The 27,380-nt window shown below is 38.1% G+C and overlaps 1 protein-coding gene across 2 annotated transcripts; it reads right to left on the bottom strand.

Moving 5' to 3' along the window:
- Positions 1–10,424: 10,424 nt before the first annotated feature.
- Positions 10,425–26,851, bottom strand: LOC103454713 (protein ACTIVITY OF BC1 COMPLEX KINASE 8, chloroplastic). 2 transcript variants are annotated; one of them, XR_532045.4, is made up of 22 exons: positions 25,950–26,798; positions 25,010–25,145; positions 23,580–23,746; positions 22,606–22,726; positions 22,328–22,428; positions 21,958–22,056; positions 16,321–16,431; positions 16,155–16,234; positions 15,981–16,050; positions 15,421–15,494; positions 15,252–15,321; positions 15,004–15,092; positions 14,422–14,546; positions 13,479–13,559; positions 13,032–13,092; positions 12,862–12,916; positions 12,673–12,771; positions 12,487–12,576; positions 11,806–11,865; positions 11,580–11,703; positions 11,068–11,118; positions 10,425–10,910 (listed from the first exon to the last, which is right to left on the bottom strand). XR_532045.4 is itself a non-coding variant. In XM_008394315.4 (21 exons), the coding sequence occupies exons 1-20, from the start codon at positions 26,436–26,438 to the stop codon at positions 11,587–11,589; spliced, it is 2,295 nt and encodes a 764-aa protein (XP_008392537.2). In that variant the 5' UTR covers positions 26,439–26,851; the 3' UTR covers positions 10,425–10,910; positions 11,580–11,586. The 2 variants fall into 2 exon arrangements, 1 of the variants encoding a protein (XP_008392537.2); XM_008394315.4 differs by lacking the exon at positions 11,068–11,118 and having other exon boundaries at positions 25,950–26,851.
- Positions 26,852–27,380: the final 529 nt, after the last annotated feature.

Genomic DNA, 27,380 nt, shown 5'->3' with positions numbered 1-27,380 from the left:
AAGTACGTGACTGCCAGTTCCATAAACGAATAGTTTGGTCATCGCTTGTGAAGCTGCTCCAAACCCTTCATGTTGGAGAGGATGACAGGGGACTCGAGAAACAATGTCGGACTGAGGCCAAGAGGGATAGTGAGGCAGGGGGACAGCAAGGAAGATGTAACCCCAATCACTTCCTGTCAGCAGCACAGGAAGATTCTACTTTTGAGACCTCAGAAATGCGACGGTTCAACTCTTTTGCAGATATCTCAAGGTTGCTTTCAAGTGCTCTCATGAAGACCGATGTTTCTATGACATTGGCACCCAAAATGCTCAGTGCCTTGTTGTTCTCTTAGGAGAAGGAGGCATGGGTCATGGCACGGCGCAGGAGACCAAATTTTTTTTGAACTTATACCCAATTTGCACCTGAAGGGTTTCCAGGGCTATTTCGAACGGTGATGATCGTATGGAGATCTGATCGTGCTGCTCATCGTTCGCCAAACCCTGAATATGAGGAAGGATTACGAGGACGAAAGCAGCAGCGAGGGCAAAACGACGACAAGGCATTTTTCACTTTCTATTGTTTTTGCTTGGTGTGTGAAAAGTGAAAACGCAGCAACAGAGGGCTTTTAGCAGCGGCGATTCTGACTCAATCTTGGGCGACCTTAACGACACTCCGACGATGTTGTTTTGGAGTGACTGAGGGTCGGTTGATTTGGACTCCTTTACCAAAACCTGGTGTAGTTGCTGTGGTAGCGGTGGAATCCACGCTGGCAATTGGTTTTGGGTCTCGAAGAATATGACTCGGCTGAGATCTGACAGTGGAGAACAGGGATTGCTGAGTCAACTCGGGCAGTGGGGTCGAAACGGATCAGCGCCGTAGAGATCGAAATCAGAATTGCTCCCCTGCCATGTATCGCAAGCAGAAGGCAAGTTGGAACTATCTGTTGAATCCCTACCGCCTATTATGCTATCCATCCACTCGTCCGAGTCGAACTAGAGATTGGGTGAGAGAGAAGGTGGCTCTGTGGGTTTTCTGGGAAAGCTTTGGGTTCTTGGGTTTTTGCAGATTCATGGTGGTGAGATGAAAAAATGAAAGAGAAACCGACATGATTTTTTGTGTCGTTTCCCACAAACGGTGCCAAATGTTGATGCACAAAATCGAATGGGTCTTGGAACAACGTAAATCCGACCGTGAATCTGCAAGAAAGTAAAGAACACAAGATGTATCGTGGTTCACCCCAATGTTTGGGCTACGTCCACACTGATATTGTATTTCTCTGTTTGTGAGAGGATTGTGAGGGAAAGAGAGCTTGTATGTGAGGATGAGAGCCTCTCTTTGGGGATATGAGACTTGAGGTTTGTGAGGGTGAGGAGGCCTTTTTATAGAATAAAGGCTCCTTACTTATTACATATGTGCACCTCCATTTATGACATAATTACATTTGAGTCCCCCGAGTATTTATACGAGGTCTAAATACGGAGGCCCTAAGTATGGTACAAACAATTACAATATGGAATTTATTCGAATACATAACTGGTCCCATGTTGAGACCAAATTTTTTTATAACTTTGAGTAGGCTGTACTCTATTGTAGAGTATTACTTTAGAGAGGTTTTACTGTATATGCATGTACATATGGGAGAGTGAGAAAGAGTGAGAATAGGACTAGTTTATCTTTATGTAACTTGCAGCATCTCTCTCTCGTATCTTGCTTTGGCCACAAGAACCAGCTCTGAAGCATGCAAAGCCCTTTTAACCAACAGAAATATAGAAAAATTGTCTTAGAGCATAACAAGCATGGATGTAAAACAGTTTTATTCGAACAAAACAGTACAAAAATGTATGACGAACGACCAGAAGGTCCTCAATTCTGTGACAAAAACAATTCGCATTTTCTTTTGCCTAAAGCACTGCAACACCATATATGCATTCTTGAAGTTGGCAAATTCCGTTCTCTTGGTCATTTTGTGACTAAAGATGAGTGACTATATTCCATGGTCATTAATTATAATTATATCATTAACACTCAGTAAAGTGTCTTGCTACAATGTACGTACTATTGAGTGGAACAAGTTTTATGTAAGATTCAATCATTACAATTCATTAGATCTCTCTATGTAAGACCTAACCGTTAATTTTCTAGACAACTCAGCACTACATATCATGAAAAAAAAAGTTGTAAAATAATATATGTTTTAACTTCATAATTGAGATTATAAGTGAAATCTTGTCCTCATACATATATTTTGGACACACCTGTTGTATTGATGAAATTAAGAGACTAATTAATGTGATGTTTGCCTTGTAATCTGAGTGCATATGACCTGGCTTCGACCAAGTTAAGATTTTATATTGAGAGGAAGATAGACAGAGATAGAGAGACATGGGAACATGACCTTTACAAGATAATTTAGAAGCATTTAATTAATGATTTTGGACCATTATGAGATTTTCGAACTTATATATCGTCTCATTGCACTATTAAGTAATCATATAAACTAATGCTTAACTTGGTGTCAAATTAATATTATAATAAGTAATGTTTTCCTACTTCAACTTAACCTTAGTGCTACCCATGTCTCTCAACTCACAAGACTCAACTTTATACAATGTTGAATGAATCTATGAGTCTATGACATTATTGCATGCACCCAAAATAGGCTTACAATACTTTATCAACATGCTCCCACCGCTGCGCAAATAAACTTAAGGTTTTTTGATGAGTTTTTCTGCATCAAACATTCAAAGGCTTTTATCTTTTCCATCCAATCCAAGATATTCTAGAAACACAATATCAAATATTCAAAGGCTTTTATCTTTTCCATCTAATCCAAATTCTTCTAGAAACACGAAATCGATATTTTATAAGCCATAATTGCATGAAAACATTCACCATAATGCATGAACCCTCAAATTTACCAATGCTTTATATATTGTCTTATACTGCTCAATGAGGCCTTTTAGGGAAGGAATTCTTATTTTTTATAAGAACGGGGATTCCTATTTTTTATAAGAATGGGGATTAGTAGTGGGGCCCACACCACATCGAACTTCAACAATTTGAACCGTCTATTTTTCAAATTGGACCTCATAGATTATCCTTGCAAAATATTAGCCAAATCAGAAATAATTAAGACATCTAATTGAGTTCAAAGAAATTGACGAACACTTTGTTCTATAAGAAACAATGAAATCTCATCATGATAATTAAATAGGCAAATGATTTAGGATTAAATTGAATTTTTGCAAGGATGATCTATGAATCGAGACTACAAAATAAATGGTTTAGATCATTGAAGTTCAACGTGAAGTGGGCCCTACAATTAGTCTCCATTTTTAACCAAAAATAGAGACCCCTTTGGATAAAGGGCATGTGCTACTCAATATATATTTTGTTCATACATGCGCATAATTTTATTATGTTGATTTCGCTATGTAATATTATATTTTACTATATTATTCGATATTGCTATTATGAAATGTGTCAGTACAATGGAAAAACAAGAAAATAGTAAATTTAGTTTCATTTTCAAAACCCTAATCATTGAGCTAAGCCGAGCTGATGTGCACTTCGCACGACCTAAAGCCGAGCTGAGTCGAGCCATGCTGCGCCTACCAAATGCACTTGAAGCCGCCCCAAAACAGCACCATTTTGGTGTCTTGGTCTTGCAGTCCAAGCCTTTTAGGCCTGCTGTGCATGGAACCCAAGCCAAATGTTTCTAGGCTTCTTCTTTAGGCCAAGTTGTTGGGGTATTTTCTTGGCCCAACCCCTGTGCAGGGCCTTTTCCTTGCAAAGTTGCAGCCTTGTGTTGCTAGGTTGCCACCTACTCTCAATCCAAGCCCCTTATAGGTTTCTTTTGCTTCCAGCCCACGCCTAATTTTTGCTAGGGTGTGTTGTTCACAACCCACACCAATTTTTGGGCTTTCCCACTTATTTAGCCCACAACCATACAATCATATTAAAGGCCGAATCATTATTTTTCTTGCTTCCATTGTCGACTCCTATTTGGGCCCATTATTGAATTAATTTAGTGACCTACAGTCCTTCAATACAGAAAAAAAAAATTTGGCCCATAGTGCACTTTTATAAATTAACGAATCAATATTTTATTATTTTTCCTTAAACTGTTGACAGTCTTTCATAGTCCCGAAACTACTCACATTGAGTCCCCATAGCAACCCGAAATCACTACACTAGTTGTATATTGTATCTTGTATTCTTGCAGGTACCTTTTTTATAAACATGAAGTTCATCTAAAATCAAACTGGTAGTTTTGAATTTAATGCCTTTGAAACCCGAAGTTTTCATACAAAACATACACCCATGAAACCTAAAGCTTTTCTTGAAAGTTAAACAAAAACATGTCTGTAGAACTAGAAGATTCTACGTTATGTTTATAGATATTTACTTTTTCATAAGACTAACCACAATCTTGTTCTCTTAATTGTAGCGCCATGTCAAACTTAAGCAAACTCGACTCTACCGCTTTGGAAGTTTCTGGTCGAAACTACCTGAAATGAGTTCAAGATGTGAAGCTTCATCTCACGGTCAAAAGTTTCAAAGCCACCATTAAAGAGGTTATGGACATACCGGTTGGTGAAGGTGACAAAGCAACTGATATGATCTTCACCCAAACACATATGCATGATTCACTACAAACCAAATATGTCGTTAAAGAGGATTCACGCACTCTCTAGCTCACTCTGGCAGAGCGCTTCAATCACAATAAGGATGTTTTCTTACCTGAAGCAAGACATAATTGACATTATTTATGTTTCCAAGACTTCAAGTCTGTGCATGAGTACAACTTCGAAGTATGTTAAATCTGATCACTTTTCAAGTTCTGTAATGGAGACTTAACTGAACAAGATATCTTGGAGAAGACCTATTCAACTTTCCATGCCTTCAATATTGTCATGCAGCAACAATATGAGGCACATAAATTCACTAAGTTTTCGAATTTGATATGTCTTACTACTTGCTGAAAAGAAAAAATAGCTTTCGATGTGGAATCATCAAGTTAGACCTACTGGCTCGGACACTACACCTAAAGCGCAAGCCACCACTTCTCAAGGTCACAAAGGACTTAAGAGGCTTCATGGTCGTGGCAAAGGGCCGAATCCCTAGGTTCCAAGGGAGGAATCTGACCCCAAAGCACAATTCACTAGGTTCCAAGGCTTCCAACTTCAATAATAAAGGCAAAACTCAAACCAATCAAGCTTCTACTAATCTTGATATGTGTTATCGTTGTGGTTCAAAAGAACATTGGTCATGCGTTTGCCGAGCTTCTCCTCAAGCTATTGCTGAATATCATTCACATTGTCAGAAGATTGAGACAAACTTTGTACATGTGGTCAATCATGAGATACTGCCATGGAGATTTTAGACTTTCATGAGGCATCCGCTTCTATGAAAGATTAGATTAAGCTTTTTTAGACATGTTGTTCAAGTTCCCCTTAGTGGTTGAATCCCCTATTTTCTCTTGATTTAATTTTTACAAACAATTTCCTATGTATTTGGATTATTTATTTGGTGTTTTATTTTAAATTTTTAGACAATTACTTTATGGATATTATTTCTTGAATATTTAATTGAATGAATAGAATTCAAATTTTCCTTATACATGTGACCAATTCAATTAATTTGTTTCTAGGTATGCCTTATGGGGATATTAGTTGTTAGACAAATAGTGCAATCACGCACACCATCTAGCGTGAACACCACTATTTTACTAACTTCGTAGCTAAAAATTTACCGTTAACAACCATTTGAGGCCTATCCAACCTAATGAGAGGTATGGCACTGCGATTATAATGTTGTTCATGGTACTGAATTAACCATTAAAGAGGTCTTTTACTCATCCTATTTAGGAAGAACGTTGTTGAGCTTTAAGGATATTCGAGAGAATAACTATCATGTTGACACCACTGAAGAGAATGGTTTGGAATATCTTTGTATCACTTCATATGAATATGTCCATAAATGTATTCATTAGAAAATGGAATGCCTCCCGAATGGATTGTTTACTACAACCATATAAGCCATGGAGGCCCACCATGTGGCCTGCTAGGAGTTCGAGTTCCAGAGCAATTGATTACTTTGGAACAATTGTTAACTCAACCCTCAAATACAAAGATTACTCGTGACCCCCGAAGTTTCTTAAAAGGATTTAATGGGATACTTGTGGACCTATTTAACCACCATTCTGACTATTTAAATAGTTTATGGTGTTGGTTGATGCATCGACACGTTTGTCAAATGTTTTCCTACTGTTCACATGCAATGTTGTATTTGCAAAACTCCTATCATAAATTATTAAGTTTAGAGCTCACCACCTTGATTATCCGACTAGGTCGATTCGATTGGATAATGCTGGAGAGTTTACGTCGCAGACTTTCAACAATTATTACAAGTTAGTTGGGATTGAAGTTGAACATCATGTTCCCTATGTTCACACCCAAAATGGCCTAGCAGAAGCATTCATTAAGCATCTTTAATTGATCCTTCAGACCTTGGTCATGCGCACCAAGTTTCCAATCTCTACTTAGGGCCATGCAATTGTACATGCAACTTGGTCCGCTTGAAGTCCACCACCACCCAATCTTTTTCATCATTAAAATTGGTTACTGGTACAAGCCTAACTTCTTGCAATTACGCATGTTTAGGTGGCGCAATTTATGTGCCTATAGCACCGCCACTACGTACCAAAATGAATCCTCAAAGAAGAATGGGAATCTAATGTCGTTTAAGATTCACCATCAATTATTCGTTATTTAGAGCCCTTGACATGCGATCTCTTTAACACATGTTTTGTGGATTTTCACTTTGATGAGACAATCTTCATGTCGTTATAGGGGTGATAAGAACATTAACATTCTTGAAGAATGCCACGAATAGTTGGATTAGTCCCCCTATGTCTCATTTAGATCTCGCACTACACAATCTAAAACTGAAGTGCAACGTATTTTAGATCTACAAAGTGTTGCTCAAAGCATGGCGGTTGCTTTTACTAAACTAGCGAAAGCGACGAGATCACATATACCTACTACAAATGTGCTTGCTAGGATAAATGTACCTAACATATGTTGAAACATCACCCCCGAAGGACGAGCTACTTCTGAAGGATGTTTGGCCGCACATGCTGTTCGGCCCGGTACATTGGCGGCTAGCCAATCATCTACTCATATCATGAAGCGTGGCAGACCTGTTGGTCTAAATGATTCACAATCCCATAAGAAGAAGCCCACGAAACAAGCTAGTGAAACTAGTTTGAATCCGACCATCGCGTACTCAACAATTCCAATGCATGATGTTATTCTAGATTACGGAAGCATCCTTGATGTGATGAATCTGCTCCCAAGAATTGTGATAATTTCGTCTACTATACTAGTTTGGATGAGGTTTGGAATCAAAATGAGATTATAGTAAGCGATGCATTTGCATACATAGTAGCTACTGATATCATGATGAGAGATGATATTGAACCCGAGTTTCATTGATGAATGTGGACGTAGAACTGATTGGTCAAGCTGGAAACAAGAAATTCGGGTCAAACTTGATTCACTTGCAAAACGTATATTGTTTGGACTCGTAGTTCTTACACCTTTACATGTGAAGCCTATTGGCTACAAGTGAGTTTTCATTGGGAAACGTAATAAGAAGAATGAAATAATGTGATATAAGGCACGCCTTATGACGTTAGGCTTCTCTCAACGCTCTAGGATTGATTACGAAGACATTCCTACGTAATGAATGTTACAACGTTCCGCTAGCTCATCAGTTTAGTAGTTTTTGAAAAACTGAATATGCAGCTTATGGATGTGGTAACAGCATATCTCTATAGGGATCTTGATACAAAAATCTATATGAAAGTTCCTGAAGGACTTACATTGATTGGATCATACAGTGTTAAACCACAAAACTCCCTCTTGATTAGATTGAGGCATTCACTTTACAGATTGAAACAATCCAGGCATATATGGTATAACCGTCTGAGTGAGTATTTGATTAGTAAGGGATATGTGAATAATGAATTATGCCCATGCATGTTTATTAAGAAGTCACATTCCCGATTTGTGAAATTGTCATGGTTGGAGCTTGAGCGTTGTTCGGATGGTAGTCTGGTTCATCAATCGAACTACACCTAAAAGGTGTTTAGGATAAATCGAAACTTTTAAGACTCCTATGGTTGTTTGTACGCTAGATGCAAAACGAGATCATTTGTCTTAAAGATGATGAGAAATACATTTTGTAGCCTGAAGTTCCATACCTAAGTGCAATTGGTGCTTTATTGTACTTAGCTCAGTGCACTAGACTGGGCATCTCCTTCGATGTTAATCTTTTGGTAAGAGTGCCTACACGTAGACACTGGATTGTTGTTAAAGACATCTTTGTTACCTCAAAGGTACTACGGATTTGGACTTATTCTATCCCTATGCGTCCTCGATTGGAGTTGTTGCACCCTTTGGTTCTTGAGTTGATTCTCGCCTTGTTGGTTATGTTGATTCAAGTTGTTTATTTAACCCACACAAGGCACGCTCTCAAACGGTTTATGTCATTACCGTTGGAGGCACCTTAATATCTTAAAGGTTAACCAAGTAGACCTTAGTTGCGACTTCTTTGAACCATGCTAAATTCTTGCCCTACACAAAGCTACTCATGAATGCTTCTGCATGAGAGCTATTATTAAGTATATTCAAAGTACTAGCAAACTTTCTTCCGTCATTGACATCTCTATAACGATTTATGAAGAGAACGCCGCATGTATCGACCAGATCAAGAACAAATACATCAAAGGAAACAACAAATTGCACCAAAATTATTCTTTTCACATCAACAACAAAAGCATTAGATGATTGAAGTCGAGCAAATCTGTTCACAAGACAATCTTGTCGGCCTTCTCACGAAATCATTGCCAAAGTCTGTCTTCTAGAAGCATGCCAAAGGAATTGGTATGTGTAAATTATCTTATTTGGTTCTCATTTGGAAGTTTTGTCAAACTGAAAGGGAGTACCCAGTAGTAAGCTATCTTGACCTTGTATTCTTTTTCCTACGATAGGAGCTTTTTTCTCTTTGATATTTCACTACCTAACGAGGTTTTGATGAGGCACCTATCCCTGTGATAGTCATACCCTTGTGCGCGTTTTACTAGCATCCTGAAGGCGTTTAGTTTTTTACTTAATGCATCTTGTCACTTTTCTCCTTAGATTATGGGTTTTATCCTAGCCTAGGTTTTACCATAGCAAGGTTCGTTTGTTTTGAGATTAGCATTCACTCATTGTGCCGACAACTTCATCAACCACTTCTTCATCGCTGAAGATTTGATGCGACATTTGTTTGAATTTACACACTCAAGGGGGTGGGTTGCAATCTTAAATTAGTTAGGAATGTGATTGTATAAATCCTAGTAGATTATTGTAATTGTATTCCTTGGGGAGTAAGATTCTCTCTCCCTAAGCAGTAAGCACTATAAATAACGCACGAGAGGGTGAGAAATCACACCACAAAATCACCAAATTCTCTCTTCCTTCTCTTTATTGCTGCCGCACCCTATCTCTATAATTCCTCAGTAAAATAGGCCTACAACACGAACAAGTTTTTAAATTACAAAAAGTGAACAAAAACTAAAAATAAAATGGTTATCAAATGGCCTATAAGTTGTAGTTTGAGAATGGAGATTTTCTTTAATTTTGCTGTCAAAGTGAAACTTCACTCAAACTATAAGAGCCATGACTATAATTTGGACGGTTAAAAAAGCAAGCTATTATTAGCACTCCAATAAAGTCATTATGCACTACTTCCTATCGAGAAGTTAATGAAACGATAGAGTGTTGGACAAGAGTGATATTTTCTTTCATTACCTATGGAGGGCGAGGTTGGTTGGCAGCAGAATGAGAGAATATTTGCTATCTCAGCTAAAATGTGAACAATATATTCCAGCAAAGAATGATGATGCCAGATTGACTTGCGATGGGATTTTGAATCACAAAATCAAAACCCTAACTTACAATAATTAAAAACAGGGAAAAGCAAAGCAACCCCGCTGGGCTGGATGGATGGATCACAGTGACAAGGATCCTTGTCAGCAGCTCTGTCAGCTTGTGAAGACAATTAACCACAAAGAAAAAGGAGCACGACAACGACCAATATGGCACGAGTACAACACTATTAGTAGCACAGGTACATGGATATAGTAACATTTGTGCCTATGAAGGAAAGTCGTAAGTTTTGTCCACATAGATGTACCCTTGTCATGTAAATTGTTTACGACACTCTTGCAACCAATATCACCAGTGCGGTGGATGATTACCATATGTGCAAATAGTACACCACCATTAGTGTCTATTTTGTTGCTGAAAGCCAAAAGGCAAGCAACAAACTTGTAAGTTTTACAAATGCAACTGATTTAAAATAGAAAACTTGTTAAATAAACTTTATATCACACTTTGGCCAACTTTAATTTATTCGAAACAAAATCTGTCCGATACAACATTATACAAGAATTATGCACATCCCTGATCCCACCAGGCCAATTTTTTATGGGAGACAATGTCAGGCTCTTAAGCTAAAAGATTGTTACAAATTACACTTTGTTAGGACTACAACAAGCAAGCTGCCTTATACAGTCCTTGACCCGAAAAATGACGACACGCCTTCAATATAACCACATTTAGGAACGTAATTTTGGGACACAGCGAACCTAACCTAACACTAACACAGGTACAAATCTAACTCTTAATAAAATTTGGATGAATAAGCCCCCGTGTTCAGCTTCTACACATCCATTCTAAACAAACCTGTGAGATGGAAGTTCAGATCATATTGTTTCTGGAAGAACCGGGGTGTAGTCTGTATTCCCACGATCAATCCTAATTCTCTTCAAGAATCAGAAGGTTGACCTGTAAAATGATGTGCGCTGGATCTCCCTCCCCTTGAAAAATGCAACATAATATGTTTATAAGAAAGAGCAAACAATAAGTGTACTTGTAGTTGCAAATAGCAATCACATAAGGTATTCTTGTACGTTAACAGACATTAACAGACTGACTACAAAGAATTTCTAACAATTAACGGGTTGCCGTACTCACCCATTTGGTTTCTCTAAGACCCATCTATATCATATGGATCATATCGTTTTCCTGTTAGTGATGTGGTAAGATTCGTTAACAATAAAAAAAGGTCGTACCCAGTGCACAAGGCTCCCGCTTTACGCAGGGTCTGGGAGAGGTGAATGTCGGCTAGCCTTACCCCCATTTATGGAGAGGCTGCTCCCAATAAGATTCATTAACAATATAAGAGACAAATGTTGGTGGGTTTGATCAAGTAATCATCCCAGACAAGGTTTGACAATATAAGTCATTCAACACGTTGCCAAACTTTTCCATCCATTACAAACACGAAGACATAAAACAATGAGCATAAGAAAAGTAATAATATGATATCACTTATCAATAAACTTATCTACATGAGCAGAAACCGCATTTTGGAGCATCCCTTTATGGAAGCTTGGGCTCTATTTGCATTTGAAACCTTGTTTCTCTATCTCAAGGATGAAGAACCAAAAAAGAGAGATTACATTAATAGAACACGTTTCACTCACCAATTGTTTAAGCAGTTCCTGTTATCAACCTCTCCCGCTCATCAAACTTTTTCACCTTTATGAGGCCAATGAGAACCTGAAGACTGAAAAATGCGCAAAAGACATATGCTGCAATGGCAGGAACCTGAAAATAAATAAGTACCATCAGAATTGAGCTCTGAATAAAATCAGACAACAGGGAGTCCACACAACGCCATAGATACCAAAAGTAAACTTGATAGCTTACTCGAATGGAATTAATATACAAGATTGTTGCGAGATTTATTAGGCTTCCAGCAGCAACTGCCTGCAAGTTAGTCAAAGTAAAGATCAATCCAAGTAGACATCATGCCATTATAAGATTTAGCAGACAAGAGAGACGTTCAACTAGTTAAGCTGTAAATAATACATCAGTACAATATGATATTTTTCATATAAGCTTTAGCAGACAAGAGAGATACGGAACTGTGCACGTGCACCTAGTAAGATGACTCAGAAAAGTAATCGAAACCTCTTTTCTCTTTTTCCCAAACTGTCAATGTGGGTCTTCTGCCTTTTTATTTTTTTGTTCTGTAAGAACTTTTTTGAAAGTCATTCAATAATGTTACAGTGAAAACTGGTTCATTTGATATCCAGATATGTTACCCCCACTGTTGACGAGGAAGAGATAATGTCAGTGTCATACACGTATGAGAAAATGTGTATAAATCATTAAAATAAACTCCTTCCATGGTTGCAGACGTGAGTAGGATAGAGCCAAAGCTCAGCAAGGCTTTAACAAAGTATATTTTGTATATATCTAATGGAACCTAATAAAGAAAAGAAAATTCAAATCAGAGTTCTCTTGTCAGGATATGATACATCAAAACAAATTCCAACATAGATGTATGATGTATATGCCACTAGATCATGAGTAAGCTCAACTCACATTTCCTACAGTCTTTTGGACAGTTGCAACCCGCTGGAATGCCCTCTCAGATTCCAAAGTCCGAACTCTAAGCTTCAGATCACCTTGCTCCTATAAATAAACAAGGGACATCCACAACTGAGAAAATCATAACAAGATATTCAAAGTATTCATATTTAGCACACAAATAAAAAAATCAGTTGGTACCAATCTTTGGATAATTTCAGCAAGCTTTTCAACTCTGTCAGCCTGTCTAAATAAGTTATAGAATGCACGCGACTGCCTGTCCCACCTATTTCTTAGGTCCTGGAACATTTATAAGTTTAGTGTAAGAATAGCGTTTGTATTAGAAAGATTGTACAATATGAAATTTAATATAGATGGTCAAGAGTTTGCCTTTATAATGACTTCAACTCCAGCTTCACGAAATTTTAGCAATTCCAGTGCATAGCTACAAGGCAGAGTGTCCAAGCCTTGTCAGAAATAAAGGGAAGGAACAGTTACCAAATCTTTGAAGGTATTTATGGAACAACTTTGGGATGGTTTTAAAGCTAAACTAAACTCACGGTTTGGCTATCTCAGTAATGTCAAATCGAGGATCAAGACCCTTTCCAATGCCATCCAATACTGAAAAGACAGAAAACAAAGAAGTCCTTTTAGGACGATATAAACATATAAATATGGGGCACGTTTTTGCACAACTTTGACACGTTTTTGTGGGGCCACTTCTAATGTATTTTAGCAATCCGAATTATCTATCTTTTAGGTTCTCCGTCAAATATCATGTCTACTAAAAGATAGACAGTTCGGATTGTTAAATACATTACGGAGTAGGCCCCACAAAAACGTGTGTAAAAAAATTGTGTAAAAAGGGTGGTGCCACAGATCCGCCCCCTATAAATATATATCTCTGTGTGCAAGACTGTAAGTACATATAAACACATTACATAAACAAAGTAAAATGAAAACATATTTCCAACAAAAATATGTCCACCGTGTTTCTATTACGGTACCTGAAAATGCTCTGACAACAAATGTGAATGTCGCAGGAAATCTGAAGGGTTGGTCTGCTGCAATGGCTAATAAATCTTCCCCTGTTAAAAGAATGCAAGGTACTCAGTATCAAACATCAATGCTTAGTGGAAGAATGCAAGCCACTATTCACAACGAACAAATCCTGGAAATCCAGCTACTGGACAGAAACTTGGTACCCTTAATTACAGTTGGAGCCCAGACTCAAATTTTACATCATTTAAATTGGAAAATTTAGCATAATCAAACTTGGTGCATAAGCATGTTTAATTTAAAAGACCCCTAATTAGACATCAAATTTAAGTAGCTCAGGTGGCTGAGCTTAAACCAAAGACCCAAAAGAATAATTCCAAGTTTCATATCAGTAAGGTAGCCACAAGGAAAACCCCAAAATATTATTTAGACAATATAGAATACATGATAATAAGGAACATGTTTAACCAGATTAGAAAATATTTGACATATGATTACTGGACCTGGTGTTCATTGATTACTTGTTCAACTGTAAACCAAATTCAAGTACGAGAGTAACGCTACCTACTAACTTATACATCTCTGTGGACTGCGAAGTCTTTTAATTTTCAGTTAATCCTGTCTAAACTTGGCATGGCATAAACTGGCTCCAGTATGAATGTAGCAATGAAAAAGCTCACTGGTTCTTATTCACTAAATTAAACAAGAAGCTAGAGACTGTAAAGGAGTACAATTCATTTCCATTCTATCCCACAAAACATGGCTTTAAATTTACTAATTTAGCATCAAATTTTCACAGGACTTGACTTAAATTCTAATACCTGACATAGGTCTGGCTAACTAAGAAAGCTCAGCCTCCAACTCTTCCATTAAATATTGAGTTGTTAAGACCAAAACTATGTAGGGTATAGAACCCTAACATAGACACAAGATTTAAACAAGGTAAATTACCAATTGCAGCAAGCCTTTCTTTCTTTTTCATTATCTTTTCCTCCTTGCTCAATGGCTTTTTAAACCCAAGCTCTGCTGTCGCCAATTCTTTCTCCTTTCTCTGTGCAGCAAGTCGCTCTTCAAAACTGCAAAATTTGAGCATTAGAAAAGAACTCAAGATATAGAGTTTAAATTACGGAATTACTAATCAAAGTAAACACAGTATGTTTAGGTTAAGACCTTGCTTGCAAAAACAAGGAGAGCAGGCTGTCAGTCAATGTAAATTATACCCCAGCTCGTAAAACAATTGACAACTATACAAATAACTGCATTCAAACCATTATAAATACTTCCTTACATTCGAACTGGTATAAATAACTCCATTCGTAACCATAGCTGATATAGTGCCTTATCTAGCAAGTTACATATAGCAGACATGTGGATATAATTCTAATTTACTACGGAGGCATTATACCCCAAGTAGCTCTGAAATTCCTCAATAATAGTGAATTTAAATTTTGTACAGAAAAAGAAAGAACGACTCAACAAATTAATTAAGGAATGAACAATGGAATCATGCTAATTCTTCTCTATCAGAAGCACCTGTTAAGAAAAAATAGTGCTGTTCGTCTGACAGCTGTCATATCTCCAGTAGGCACAAGAACACCCATCTGAACCATTGCCTGAAGGACCTGCACCAGTTAAAATAGTTTCCGTCACTTGAAGATCATAACCAGACATTCGAACCATAGTATAATTAATGTAAGCCAACTGTAATTCTGATTGCCTGACCACCAAGGTATAATGAACCGTACTTAGTAAACCAAAATGCGGGGAAAAGATGAAAAAACCTTATCTGGATCCTTCTCATAAACTCCGTAAAAGGTTTCCAGCAAACCTTCTCTAATGTTTGGGCTGATACTGTAAGGTATAAATATTGAGATACATATTAAAATAAATTAAAACTTGGAGAGTGGTGGTTGGTAGATTGTAGATTAGCAAACACAATCAAGGATTTACCTTCCCATCATTCCAAAATCATAAAAAATCAACCTTCCACCATTGACATCATCCACAGCAATATTGCCAGGATGCTGCATTAAGAGTAAAAGAAAATTGTGGTTACACATTGGCAGCGGGTATTAAATGACAGGAATCCCGAAATGTGTAATCAAGAAACATGAAGACTACAGCTTTCTTATGTGCAAGTGCAACAGATATATTGATCCCTAAAACTTTGAAAGGGTAGAGCACATAAATCAGTAGAAGTCCCAATCTGACAGCCATGAGCGATTGCTTATGCATCTGAGCAGGACAATTTTCTTTCTGCAATTATGCAAATTTCTTGCCATCTGAAGCAATAGTTTCAAAAATTGCCTCTTAAACTACAGAATTTCACAGACATGACGTATAAGAGAACTAAAAAACAAGAGGCCATATTGTTAAATTTGATGACCATGAATGAGGAGTAGGTATTTTCTCATACCACACCCATACTTCTGAGGTTTTCCCAGTTTTCTATGTTTTGACATCCAAATCATGCTTTAGAACCAAAATTGAATTAAACAACAAAAACTCACAGGATCAGCATGAAAAAACCCATGAGACAGAATTTGTTCCAAGTACGATTCAACAGCATATCGACCCAGCCTGAGGAAATTCAAATTGATATTAGAAGCAACAGGAGAGATAAGAAGAGGTCACAAGTTAACAAGATTTTACCCAGAATATAAGAGACAGGAAACTGTACTGACCTTTGCCGATCAAGGCCCAATTGATCTATAGCTTGTATCTTGTTTATCTTGATCCCCGGGACATACTCCATTGTCAGAACCTGATAATTATATTATCGGTAGTTGGATTTAATAAGCATAATAACATCTAGAGGATCAAAAATCTTTAGCGGTGAAAGCTTAAAACCTGTGGTGTAGTGTATTCCCATATTATTGTTGGGACTTTGACATAATCCATGTTTTTGAAGTTACTGGCAAATAGCTCAGCGTTAGCAGCTTCCTTGGTATAATCAATCTCCTGGAAAACTTTATAATTATTAGCTATCATTTACTGAATAGGAACAAACACAATGTCTTTAAGAAGGCAGTTTTTAAGATTAAAATGTTTTGAAAATAAGTTATCAACAATTTACTAAACACAGAATTTTGTATTAGGGAGAATGATAAGTCATCCAATATAGTTACTGTTAAATAGTTGTTAAAGATAAATGTAATTGTTTTTGTTAGTAACTGTGATTAGTTTAGGTAGTTGAGGGTACTTTTGTAATTAGCCTAAGGCAGCTAAGGCTATATATATTGACACCTGTGTAACTGAATTATTCATTCAATACAATCAGGAAAACTTACTGTTGAAGTTTTCTGTTTCTATATGGTATCGAGCCATTCTGCTTTACAGCACCGACCTTCTCTTCCGCACGTCATCTCGATCGTGTCTTGATCGATTCTTGCTTTCTTCTCTCTGATTCTTCACTTTTTGTTCTCGATCTCTCTTGAATCTTGTTTTCTGCAAGCTATGGCTGCTCAATCTGCGTCGCAACCGACTGGATCGTCTTCTCCGGTCATCTCTCCTTCGGTTCAAAACCCTAATTCCTCTTCCAATCCGAGTCCTCTGAATTCGTATACCTCTCTGACGATTCACAACATTGGCAGTATGGTGCCGATCAAGCTGAAAAGTTCCAACTATCTGCCATGGCGAGCACTGTTTGCTCCAATTTTCAGGCGATACAAGCTTCTTAGTATTATTGACGGCACTGAGGTTTGTCCTTCGCCATTCTTGCCTGATCGCTCGATGAACCCTGCCTTTGAGGATTGGTATGAAAAAGATCAAAATCTTTTGATTTGGCTTAATTCTACCCTGTCCGAAGAGATCATTCCGTTCACGGTTGGAGTTTCTTCTTCTCGTGAGCTCTGGGTAAAGCTTGAACAGCGTTTTGGTGGAGTTTCGGAAGCTCACATTCATCAATTAAGGTCCAGACTTCAATCGATTCAGAAAGGTTCTCAGTCCATTTCTGCGTATCTTCAACAAATCAAGGAAATTGCTGATTCCTTGCAAGCTGCTGGTGCTTCAGTGTCTGATCGTGACCTAATTGCTGCCACTCTACATGGATTACCTGATGAATTCGAGTCCTTTATTGACTCCATCATGCTGCGGCTCTCTTCTACATCCCTTGATGAACTCCATGGTCTCTTACTCACCAAAGAGTTGTCTATGACCCGTCGCAAGGCTGTTCTTTCATCCTCTGAGCCCTTTCAAGCATTCTCAGTGCAATCTCAGCCTCCCCTGCTTCCTACTCCATCTGCCTTTGCTGCTAAAAATCAATCATTTCATCCTGCTTCTCGATTTAACTCAAATCGTGGTAAGACATTTAGAGGTAATTTCTCCTCAAATCGCAGCAATCGCACCTTTCATAACAATAATAGGGGTAATTTCATCAACAATCGTGGCAATCGCAATTATCAAGGCTTTCACAATTATCAAGGTCCTTCCAATTTTAAAGTCACTTGTCAGATTTGTGGATCTACCAGTCATGAGGCACTTGATTGTTTTGATCGAATGAATCTGGATATCTGTGGTAGAATTCCTCCAGCCAAACTTGCTGCTATGTGTGTGCATCATTCAGCAAAACCCTCTCAGCCTTGGTTGATTGACTCTGGAGCTACTTCTCACATCACTAATGATGTAGCTAACATCTCTTCTCCTACTCCTTACACTGGAGAAGACAAAGTATACATTGGAGATGGTAAAGGACTATCTATTCATCATATTGGTTCTTCATCTCTGCACACTCCTTATACTTCCTTTAAGCTGAGAAATGTTTTACATGTTCCTTTCATAAAACATAATCTCTTATCTGCTTATCAGTTTCTTAAGGATAATAACTGTTCATTGACTCTTGACCCTTATGGATCCACTGTCAAGGATCGCATTTCGGGGAAGATGCTTTTGCAAGGCCCTGTTAAGGATGGTTTCTATCCTCTTCACAGTTCCACCAGTTCTCCCACTTCACCTTCAGCTTTTCTCAGCATTCAAGCACCTGTCCCTGTATGGCACAAGCGCCTCGGCCATCCTTCCTCCTCAATTTTTAGAAGAGTTATATCCACTAATAATCTTCCACTGCAAGGCCAGAAGACTGTTGATTTTTTCTGCTCAGATTGTGCGCTTGCTAAAAATCACAAGCTTCCTTTTGCAGTGTCTTCTTCATCAACAACTCAGAGTCTCCAGCTTCTGCATTGTGATCTGTGGGGACCTACTGTTACATCTACTAGTGGCTTCAAGTATTACCTACTGTTTGTTGATGATTTTAGCAAATACAGTTGGTTTTTTCCATTGAAGTCTAAATCCGATGTATTTTCTACGTTTGTTACTTTCAAAACCTATGTAGAAAACTTCAGTGGAAATAAAATCAAGATTCTGCGTTCAGATTCAGGGGGTGAATTTACTAGTCATTCTCTTGCTTCATTTCTTCGTGCACATGGTATATTACATCAGTTCAGTTGTCCTCATACGCCTGAACAAAATGGCTGTGCAGAGAGAAAGCACAGACATCTTGTTGAGACAGCTCGCACATTACTTGTTGCTTCTCATGTTCCTCAGATTTTTTGGGTTGAAGCTTTCTCCACTGCAATTTACCTTATTAACAGACTTCCTATTTCTGGTCTTACAAAGTCACCTTGGGAACTTCTCTTCAATCAACCTCCAGATTACTCTAAACTGAAAGTCTTTGGTTGTCAATGTTATCCATGGCTTAAACCTTACACTCCCAGCAAATTGGATGCTAAGAGCAAAAGTTGTGTGTTTTTGGGCTATAGTCTTCAACATAAAGGCTATAGATGCCTTGATCCTCTCACCACTCGGATCTACATATCAAGACATGTTGTCTTTGATGAAACAACTTATCCCTTTAAATCACTGCCACTCAACAGTTTCACTTCAGAAACTTCATCTTCTGATTTTTCACCATCCTTGGATCTTCATTTCAGCAAACATGTCTCTCCTTCTCCTCCAGCCAATAACTCTTCAGAACCACAGTGTCCTTCTGTACCTCAACCTATTACTCAGATCCCATCTTCCACAGAGCCTTCTTCCTGTACTCAGTCCGTGGATCATTCTCTCAGTTCCTCCAGTTCTGTCTCTCTCAATGACTCCTCTCTTGCACCACTACAGTCAAGGCCACCACCTATTTCTCGGAATACACATCCTATGATTACCAGATCTAAGGCTGGTCTTCACATGTCTAGAGCTTATGCAGCAACCAAACACCCACTTCCGGTTGATCTTGATTTTGTTCCTAGTACTTACTTGCAAGCCTCAAAGCATTCTCACTGGAGAGCAGCAATGCAGGATGAATATAATGCCTTAATAAACACAGGCACTTGGTCTCTTGTTCCATCTCATCCATCTCAGAATGTTGTTGGTTGTAAATGGGTGTTTCGGATCAAGAAAAATCCTGATGGAACCATTGACAGATACAAAGCCCGCTTGGTGGCAAAGGGATTTCACCAGCAAGAAGGAGTTGATTTCCAAGAAACCTTCAGTCCTGTTGCTAAGCCCGTCACAATTCGAATTCTTCTTACACTTGCTGTCCAAGATAATTGGTTTTTAAACCAATTAGACATAAGCAATGCGTTTCTTCATGGTGATTTAAAGGAGGATGTTTATATGCAACAACCTCCTGGTTTTATTGCTCCTACCTCTCCACACTTTGTCTGCAAGTTGAAGAAATCCTTATATGGCCTCAAACAAGCCCCTCGAGCTTGGTTTGAAAAACTGTTTCAAGCTCTTCGAACACTTGGCTTTCATCAATCTCAATCTGATGCTTCTTTGTTTGTTCTTAATGGACCTCAGTTGGTCATTGTCCTCGTTTATGTGGATGACATCCTAGTCACCGGACCCAACTCTCAGCTTTGCCAACAGTTTATCCAACAGCTTAGTACTCAGTTTCCAGTGAAGGATCTTGGTCCTTTACACTATTTCTTGGGGTTGGAAGTCCACAGATCCACAAAAGGAATCTTTTTACATCAGACCAAGTACTTACTTGATCTTCTCAAGAAATCGAATATGGAGGGTGCAAAACCGTGTTGCACTCCTCTTGGCTCTCAAAAGCTGGATCATAGCGGACCTCTCTTATCCAATCCTACTGAATACCGCGCTATAGTTGGTGGTTTACAATATCTCACTTGGACTCGCCCAGATCTTGCATTTGCTGTTAATCAGATCTGCCAATTTATGCATGCTCCCAGAGAACAACACCTTCAAGCAGCCAAACGGGTTCTCAGGTTTCTTAAAGGATCCATCTCTCATGGTTTATGGTTCACCAAAGGTCCCATTAATCTTTCAGCATTCTCTGATGCTGACTGGGCTGGCTGCACATTTGATAGGCGGTCTACTAGTGGATATTGTGTATTTCTTGGTTCTAATCTCATCAGTTGGAGTGCAAAGAAACAAAGCACTGTTGCTCGTTCCTCTACCGAAGCTGAGTATCGTTCCTTAGCACATACTGCTGCAGAACTAACTTGGGTCTGCAAAATCCTCAAAGATCTTAAGTTCTCTCTACCTAAACTGCCTCATCTATGGTGTGATAATATTTCAGCAATCTCTTTGGCATCTAATCCTATTTTTCATGCTCGAACTAAGCATGTTGAGATTGATTACCACTACATCAGGGAGTTGGTTCTTGCCAAGCTTATCAAAGTCAGCTATGTTCGCAGTGATGACCAAGTGGCTGATCTTCACACCAAATCCTTGTCTAAAAGCAGATTCTCTTATTTGTGTTCCAAGCTTCCAATCGGAATCCTATCTGATTCCTCCTTTAGCTTGAGGGGGTGTATTAGGGAGAATGATAAGTCATCCAATATAGTTACTGTTAAATAGTTGTTAAAGATAAATGTAATTGTTTTTGTTAGTAACTGTGATTAGTTTAGGTAGTTGAGGGTACTTTTGTAATTAGCCTAAGGCAGCTAAGGCTATATATATTGACACCTGTGTAACTGAATTATTCATTCAATACAATCAGGAAAACTTACTGTTGAAGTTTTCTGTTTCTATATTTTGCACGTGACAAATGAGCATAAACTATCTGCTATTATTATCTTTACCATGTAATAGAAAGAAAAAAAAATCTATATTTAAAAAGTTTAAGAATGCTGTCAAGCTGTGAACAATAAAATTTGTTTCTTTTCAAGAACAAAAATTCAATATTCAATTGCCTTGCTTTGTCTTTGTTGGACTTTGAACCATCTATTATTGACCTCTTTTCCTGTATCTATATCACCTAAGTTCCCTCACGTGAGTTCATAATTATTACTCCATGTCTTCCTACACCTTTACTCATCCAAGTCAATATCCTTGCATTACACTCAACATGGATGACATCTTATTCCATGAAGAGTTCAACGTATTATGTAGAGGGAAACAGAAGCCACTGTGGAGAATGTGACCTTTACCTACACTAAACAAAACCAAAAAAAAACACAAGATTTATGTGCCTTTTGGCTCACTATTTAGTGCCAAAATGGTTAAAACAACGAAAGTGGATCTCAACACCTCATATAAAACATTTGCACACTCATCATAGATAGCAACCCAATCCCTCTTCGCACCATCTGACTTTGGGTCAATTTTTTGAAGATATTCTGCAATTACCTGGAAAAGAAAATGACAATATGACAATGTTCATCAGAATTCCCACTGCCTTCACAAGATCAAGAGGAACCTTCACGTGTATTTCATGTACAACATAGTAAAACAAGCACATAATACACAAGACACAACCAAACGGATAGAGAGAAAGTTATGAGATCTAATGATACAGTTGAATTCACATTCAACAAGAAAGGCATCAAGTGAACATGTACAAAAAATCCCAAAATTGATAGTCCTAATCTAGAACTGTAAGCCAATATGAGAAACTGACCCTCAGGTTCTTAAGATCAATATTGAAAAGATCCTTGAGTCCAGGCCTCTGTACTTTAACAACAACTTCCTGTCCCTTCAATCTTGCACGGTGAACCTGACCTGCATAAAGGATGATACCATATTCTTACATTTTGTCTCTTATAAAACTGGACTATAACTTTTAAAAATAAAAAATAAATAAATAAATAAAACAATTATGCTAGTTTCATTTTCTGATTTCTCGTTTTTTTGCACAAATTTTGCTATCAGAAACTGTACAAATGCAATCAGGAGTACCAAGACTAGCAGCAGCTATTGGTTCATAATCAAACCGATCAAAGATATCTCCCACCGGAGCACCAAGCTCTTCTTCAACAATAGAAACAGCTGTATCTGATGGGAAAGGAGGAACTTGATCCTGAAAATTAAACCGTGTTTCAGTTATGCCTTAGGAATTACCAATTAAAAATAGATAGGTAACTGATAGTTTTTTAGAAAGGATACGACAAACAAAATTTGGCACTACATTAAGTAGCGGATTGGATATAAACAGTGTAGTATGGAAAGTGGAAGAAAAGAAAACTAAAAGTCAAAGCTCACTAAGCTCACTAAGCTAGGTTTATAATTTTTTTTTCATTAATAAAAAACATATATTTCATGATGTTTTTGCATGTTTGGTGTGCTCAGAGCAAGTGTCTATAAATGACAGAGGCTTAAGCTAACTTACATGATTAAAAGAAAAAGCAAATCTTTCATCACTGTTTACATATTCAGCATGCTCAGAGACAACTGCTACCCTAACAGCATTGTATAGTACTAAAACATACAGCAATATTAGATTCCCGTACTAAAAAAATGCGGTTTTTTCAGTTGACAAGAAAATTTGAGTTATGAAGTAGAAGAAAATAAGAATGTATTTCTTCTTCTACCCTCTCAAAAACTCTATTTTTCTTTTCAATTTTTGATAAGTTAGAGAATAGATTAAAACATCTGGGAACAACAACCCAGACAATATAATAAGCATAGAGGATGTCATCTCACAAATCCCAGCCTCTTGCACAGCCAAATTTTAAACATGATAGCAAAAGAGTGAAAAAGATAAACAAAACAAAAACAGAAGACGCATCACAAGTCAAGGCTTCAAATTCCAACAAATAATTGTTGAACAGGAAAGAACTTGAAGAACTACAGATTTAGGAGTCTGATATAAGAACAGAAGCATACAGTAGGAATGTGCAATCTTGTTGACATTGAATTAAAGAATTTCCAACCTGAAGTTCTGACAATTGATCAACATATTCTTGGGCAAGAATGTCCACCCTTGTGGAGAACTGCTGGCCAATTTTAATGAATGTTGGACCTAATCTCAAAATGTTCTCCTTAAGCCACTTGGCAAGTGCCTTACGCCTCAAGGTTTTCTTCTCCTCTGTCATTCCCCCTGAACATTTGTTTCCTTTAAATTAGATATAAGCACCAAATAGTACAGGTAGCTATCTTACAGAGGGATGCCTAATCAAAAGAATTCTAGATTACAAATAAAATTCAACATATTCCGAGAAGATTAGTTCCCATTAACCATTTATTTATAAGAAAGACCAAAAGAATTATTAGGCAGTGTGATTATCATGCCCAAACTGCTCCGCCGATCCACCATCTTTAGCTCACTCAGTATTGTATGGCTGATTGGGCAGCACCCCATCCAATTTCTTTTTCCTTTTTCTCGAGGGTGTTTCCCATGGAAATTCCCAGATGACATGGACACTGCCATGGCACCAGCACCCTCAGTTTCTATAATTGTCCTTTATGTACTTTCACAAAATTATATCTGAGAGAGTTCGGGTGTACACTGCAAATCGGCCTTCATAAGAAAGAAAGGTATATCCCAAAATCCAGAGAAAGTGGAAACCACAAAGATGACCAAATGCAAACTTTATCCCACAAACACTCCTGGTTCCTTACCGTGAAAAATTAATTAAAATAAAAACCTGATATTTTGTTCATGCATACAACAATCGAGGCATCACTCACTTCCACAGTAAAACTAACAAAATTCGCATCCCATTAACAACTTGTGCCAAAGCTTAAAGGAATGGAGCAATTTCAACCTCCCATTTGCACATAATCAAGACTGACTATTACTTGTACCATTGAATAACATTTTTAGGCCCCCTACTTTGAATAATGTTACAAGGATTTACTATTCCAGAGCTATAATCCAGATCATAACTTAAACCATGTACGGTACTCTAGTCTTCAAAATCATGTGACATGGAAGCCAAGCATTTCTTCTTAACTATTGAAATGTATATAGATTGTCTGGTACCAGGAACCAATGTAATGTATATTGGTACCAGCACAAATGTACTGTATATTGGTACCAGGTACCAATGTACTGTGTATTGGTACCTGGTACCAAAACCAAAGAGTCTTCCACCACCATATCAAATTGGTACCAGTTACAAGGTACATTGTGGTTAACTTCAAATTGTGCTAATTATCTCCAAAACTGACAACATACTATTAGATTGTAAAATTAGAAAGCATTTCCATGGGAAGTGGAAATAAGGCTCCAAAATTATTATTTCATGAGCTTTGCAAGGACTTCCCAGTTTGAAATGTTTCTTACATTTTTGGTTAATTACTCAATTGGAAAGCCAAAACAAAGAACTCATGAAATTTCATTCTACAGGAAGTGACTAACCTCGATAAGTGAATTTTTTATTGCCCAACCAAGCCTTTATGATGAATTTTAGAACAAATCCCCATATTTCCAAGGTCCTCTGGATTGTCGAGTAAGTTTTAAATCTACTCCAACGGCCACCAGGAGCAACGGAGACCTGAAAAAACCAAAAGTACCATATTACTATGGCATACTTGTGCACATAATAAACCTCAAAATTCAAATGAAGCAACCTACAAAGTTATTAAATGAAGCCATTTCAATATTATACAGCCAACTCAAATGCACAATGCTATATAGAGTAGATTCTCCCCCCAGAATCCAGATACAAGACACTGTTCGCAATAAAGTACTAGAAGCATCTATTTGTCATTAAAGCATGAATAAGAACTCTAAAATGATCAATGATCCCCTTTTAAGGTTTGCATGAACAATTTTTCTTTCAGTTTCCATCTTCACTTGTTAAACATCTTTCATCCTTTCCTCATCCAATAAAATTTGGCCAGCTTCAGAGTTACCTATACCATTACTATTACTAAGAACAATCTGTAAACAACTGTTTCTTTAATAGATACAGCTTGAATGTTATACAAAAACAATTAAAGCTAGAATCAAAACCTTAAACACTACAAAATAAACCTCTATGTGAATTAGAATTCTAGTCCGATCCAAATGCAGATCAATAATTTTTCTGTCTGTGCATTCAATCCAATTAGGAATTCAACTGAAATCCAACATCTACCATCTACTTTCGAAATCAATGTTTTGTTACAAACTCTGCGGAAATGCTGACTCGGAGCATCCAACCCTAAACCAATTGAAATAGGCAGAGAGGCACGCCTTCAAACTATTACGTAAGCCTTTAATTCCCCGATGTGGGATTCACACTCTCAACATAACTTAGCACAAACACGCAGTTCCCATAAAGACAATCCAATCAATCAACATCATGGAATCATACCTCAACTTTTGGCAGCCCGCTTTGCTTAAACCACGCATCTTCCTTTCCAATTTCCTCAATATTCTTCCTCCTTCCTTCCTCCTTCGTCTCCAACACTTGAACTCCTTGCACCACTTCCGCTGCCACTCCATTGCCACTCACGAACTTCACCAAGCTCCCATTAACTGCCCCATTCTTACTTCGAATTACACCCGCACTGCCATTGGAGTAGCTGTTGACTGAGCCATTGGACCCGTAACCGCTACCGCTAGTACTAGCAGCAGCAGCTCCATTACCACCCAACTCGACACCATTGACTTTCTTGATCCTCTCTTCAACTACAACACCTTCCTCTTTAACCGCTCTGATTCGGGATCGAACACCAGACCTTGGGTATCCATTACGAGAGAATTTAGAGAGAGAAACTCCAGAAATAGAAAGGCGGCGTTTAGGAGTGGTTTGTGGTGAGAGAAACGTGAGTTCCGGCAGCGGTAGAGAACGAGCAGCCATTGAGGTGAAGGAATCGGGAATTTGATCAAAACCCTAATCTCCAATCTTCATGCCCGGGAGAGAGAGAAGCAGAAGAAGACAGACAGACAGACAGACGGAGAGTGTTTGGGAGTGAGGAAGGGAGATGCAACTGAGGAAAACGAAGAAGAAAAGGGAGGGAAAGGGGTGGAGGTGGGGAGGACACGTGGCAAGTAAGGCGGATGAGTGTTTTGAAGAAGGAGGCTTCTCATTGGCTGCGAGGCTCGCGCGCCACTCTCAGAGATTGCTTTGGCTGACGTGTCAGTCGGAGAATTTTGTGACTGCAAAGATAGACAGTGCTTGCTGTGCTCCACCCTTTCTATTCCTGTTGGAATTCCTCGTGTTTGAATTCCCTTCTCCATGATTTAAATGAATTAAATATGCACGTGCTCACCACTCGATTTTGAATTTCGTTCTCTGTAGTCTGTAATTTAGCCGAATTAAATGCGCACGTGCATATAAACATCACTTCAAGCTCAAGGTTGTTTTGTTTTTTGTTTTTTGGGTCGAAATCAAGCCGTTCTAGTTTGCAATTGAGTTGTTCAAGTTTGTAATTGAATTGTGCTTGAGTTTCAACCCACAAGGCAAAGGCTTAATTACATCGATTGGATGAATATGACTTATGATATTTATGTATGCAAGTAATTTACGTCCAGCTCATCCAACGACAATTAATATGATGGTAATGTTCTCCACCACTTAAGGATGGTGAGCCAAAAAACCTTTCAAATATATCCAGCACTTCTCTTCCGGAAAAACCCTAGAGACACAAACTCACATAAGCATTTTAACACCAAGTGATGTTGCGGTTGCTTACTGGTTGCAAATCAATCAAGTTCACGATTAGTTCTCAACAATTAAACGAGTCTAGATCTAGAAATGAGATCCATCTGTTTCAAATTAGCACATGGGTTAGGCTACTAA

The sequence above is a fragment of the Malus domestica genome, chromosome 01 (assembly GCF_042453785.1).
Source record: "Malus domestica chromosome 01, GDT2T_hap1".
Taxonomy (NCBI): domain Eukaryota; kingdom Viridiplantae; phylum Streptophyta; class Magnoliopsida; order Rosales; family Rosaceae; genus Malus; species Malus domestica.
This window is presented reverse-complemented; position numbering and strand designations above follow the sequence as displayed.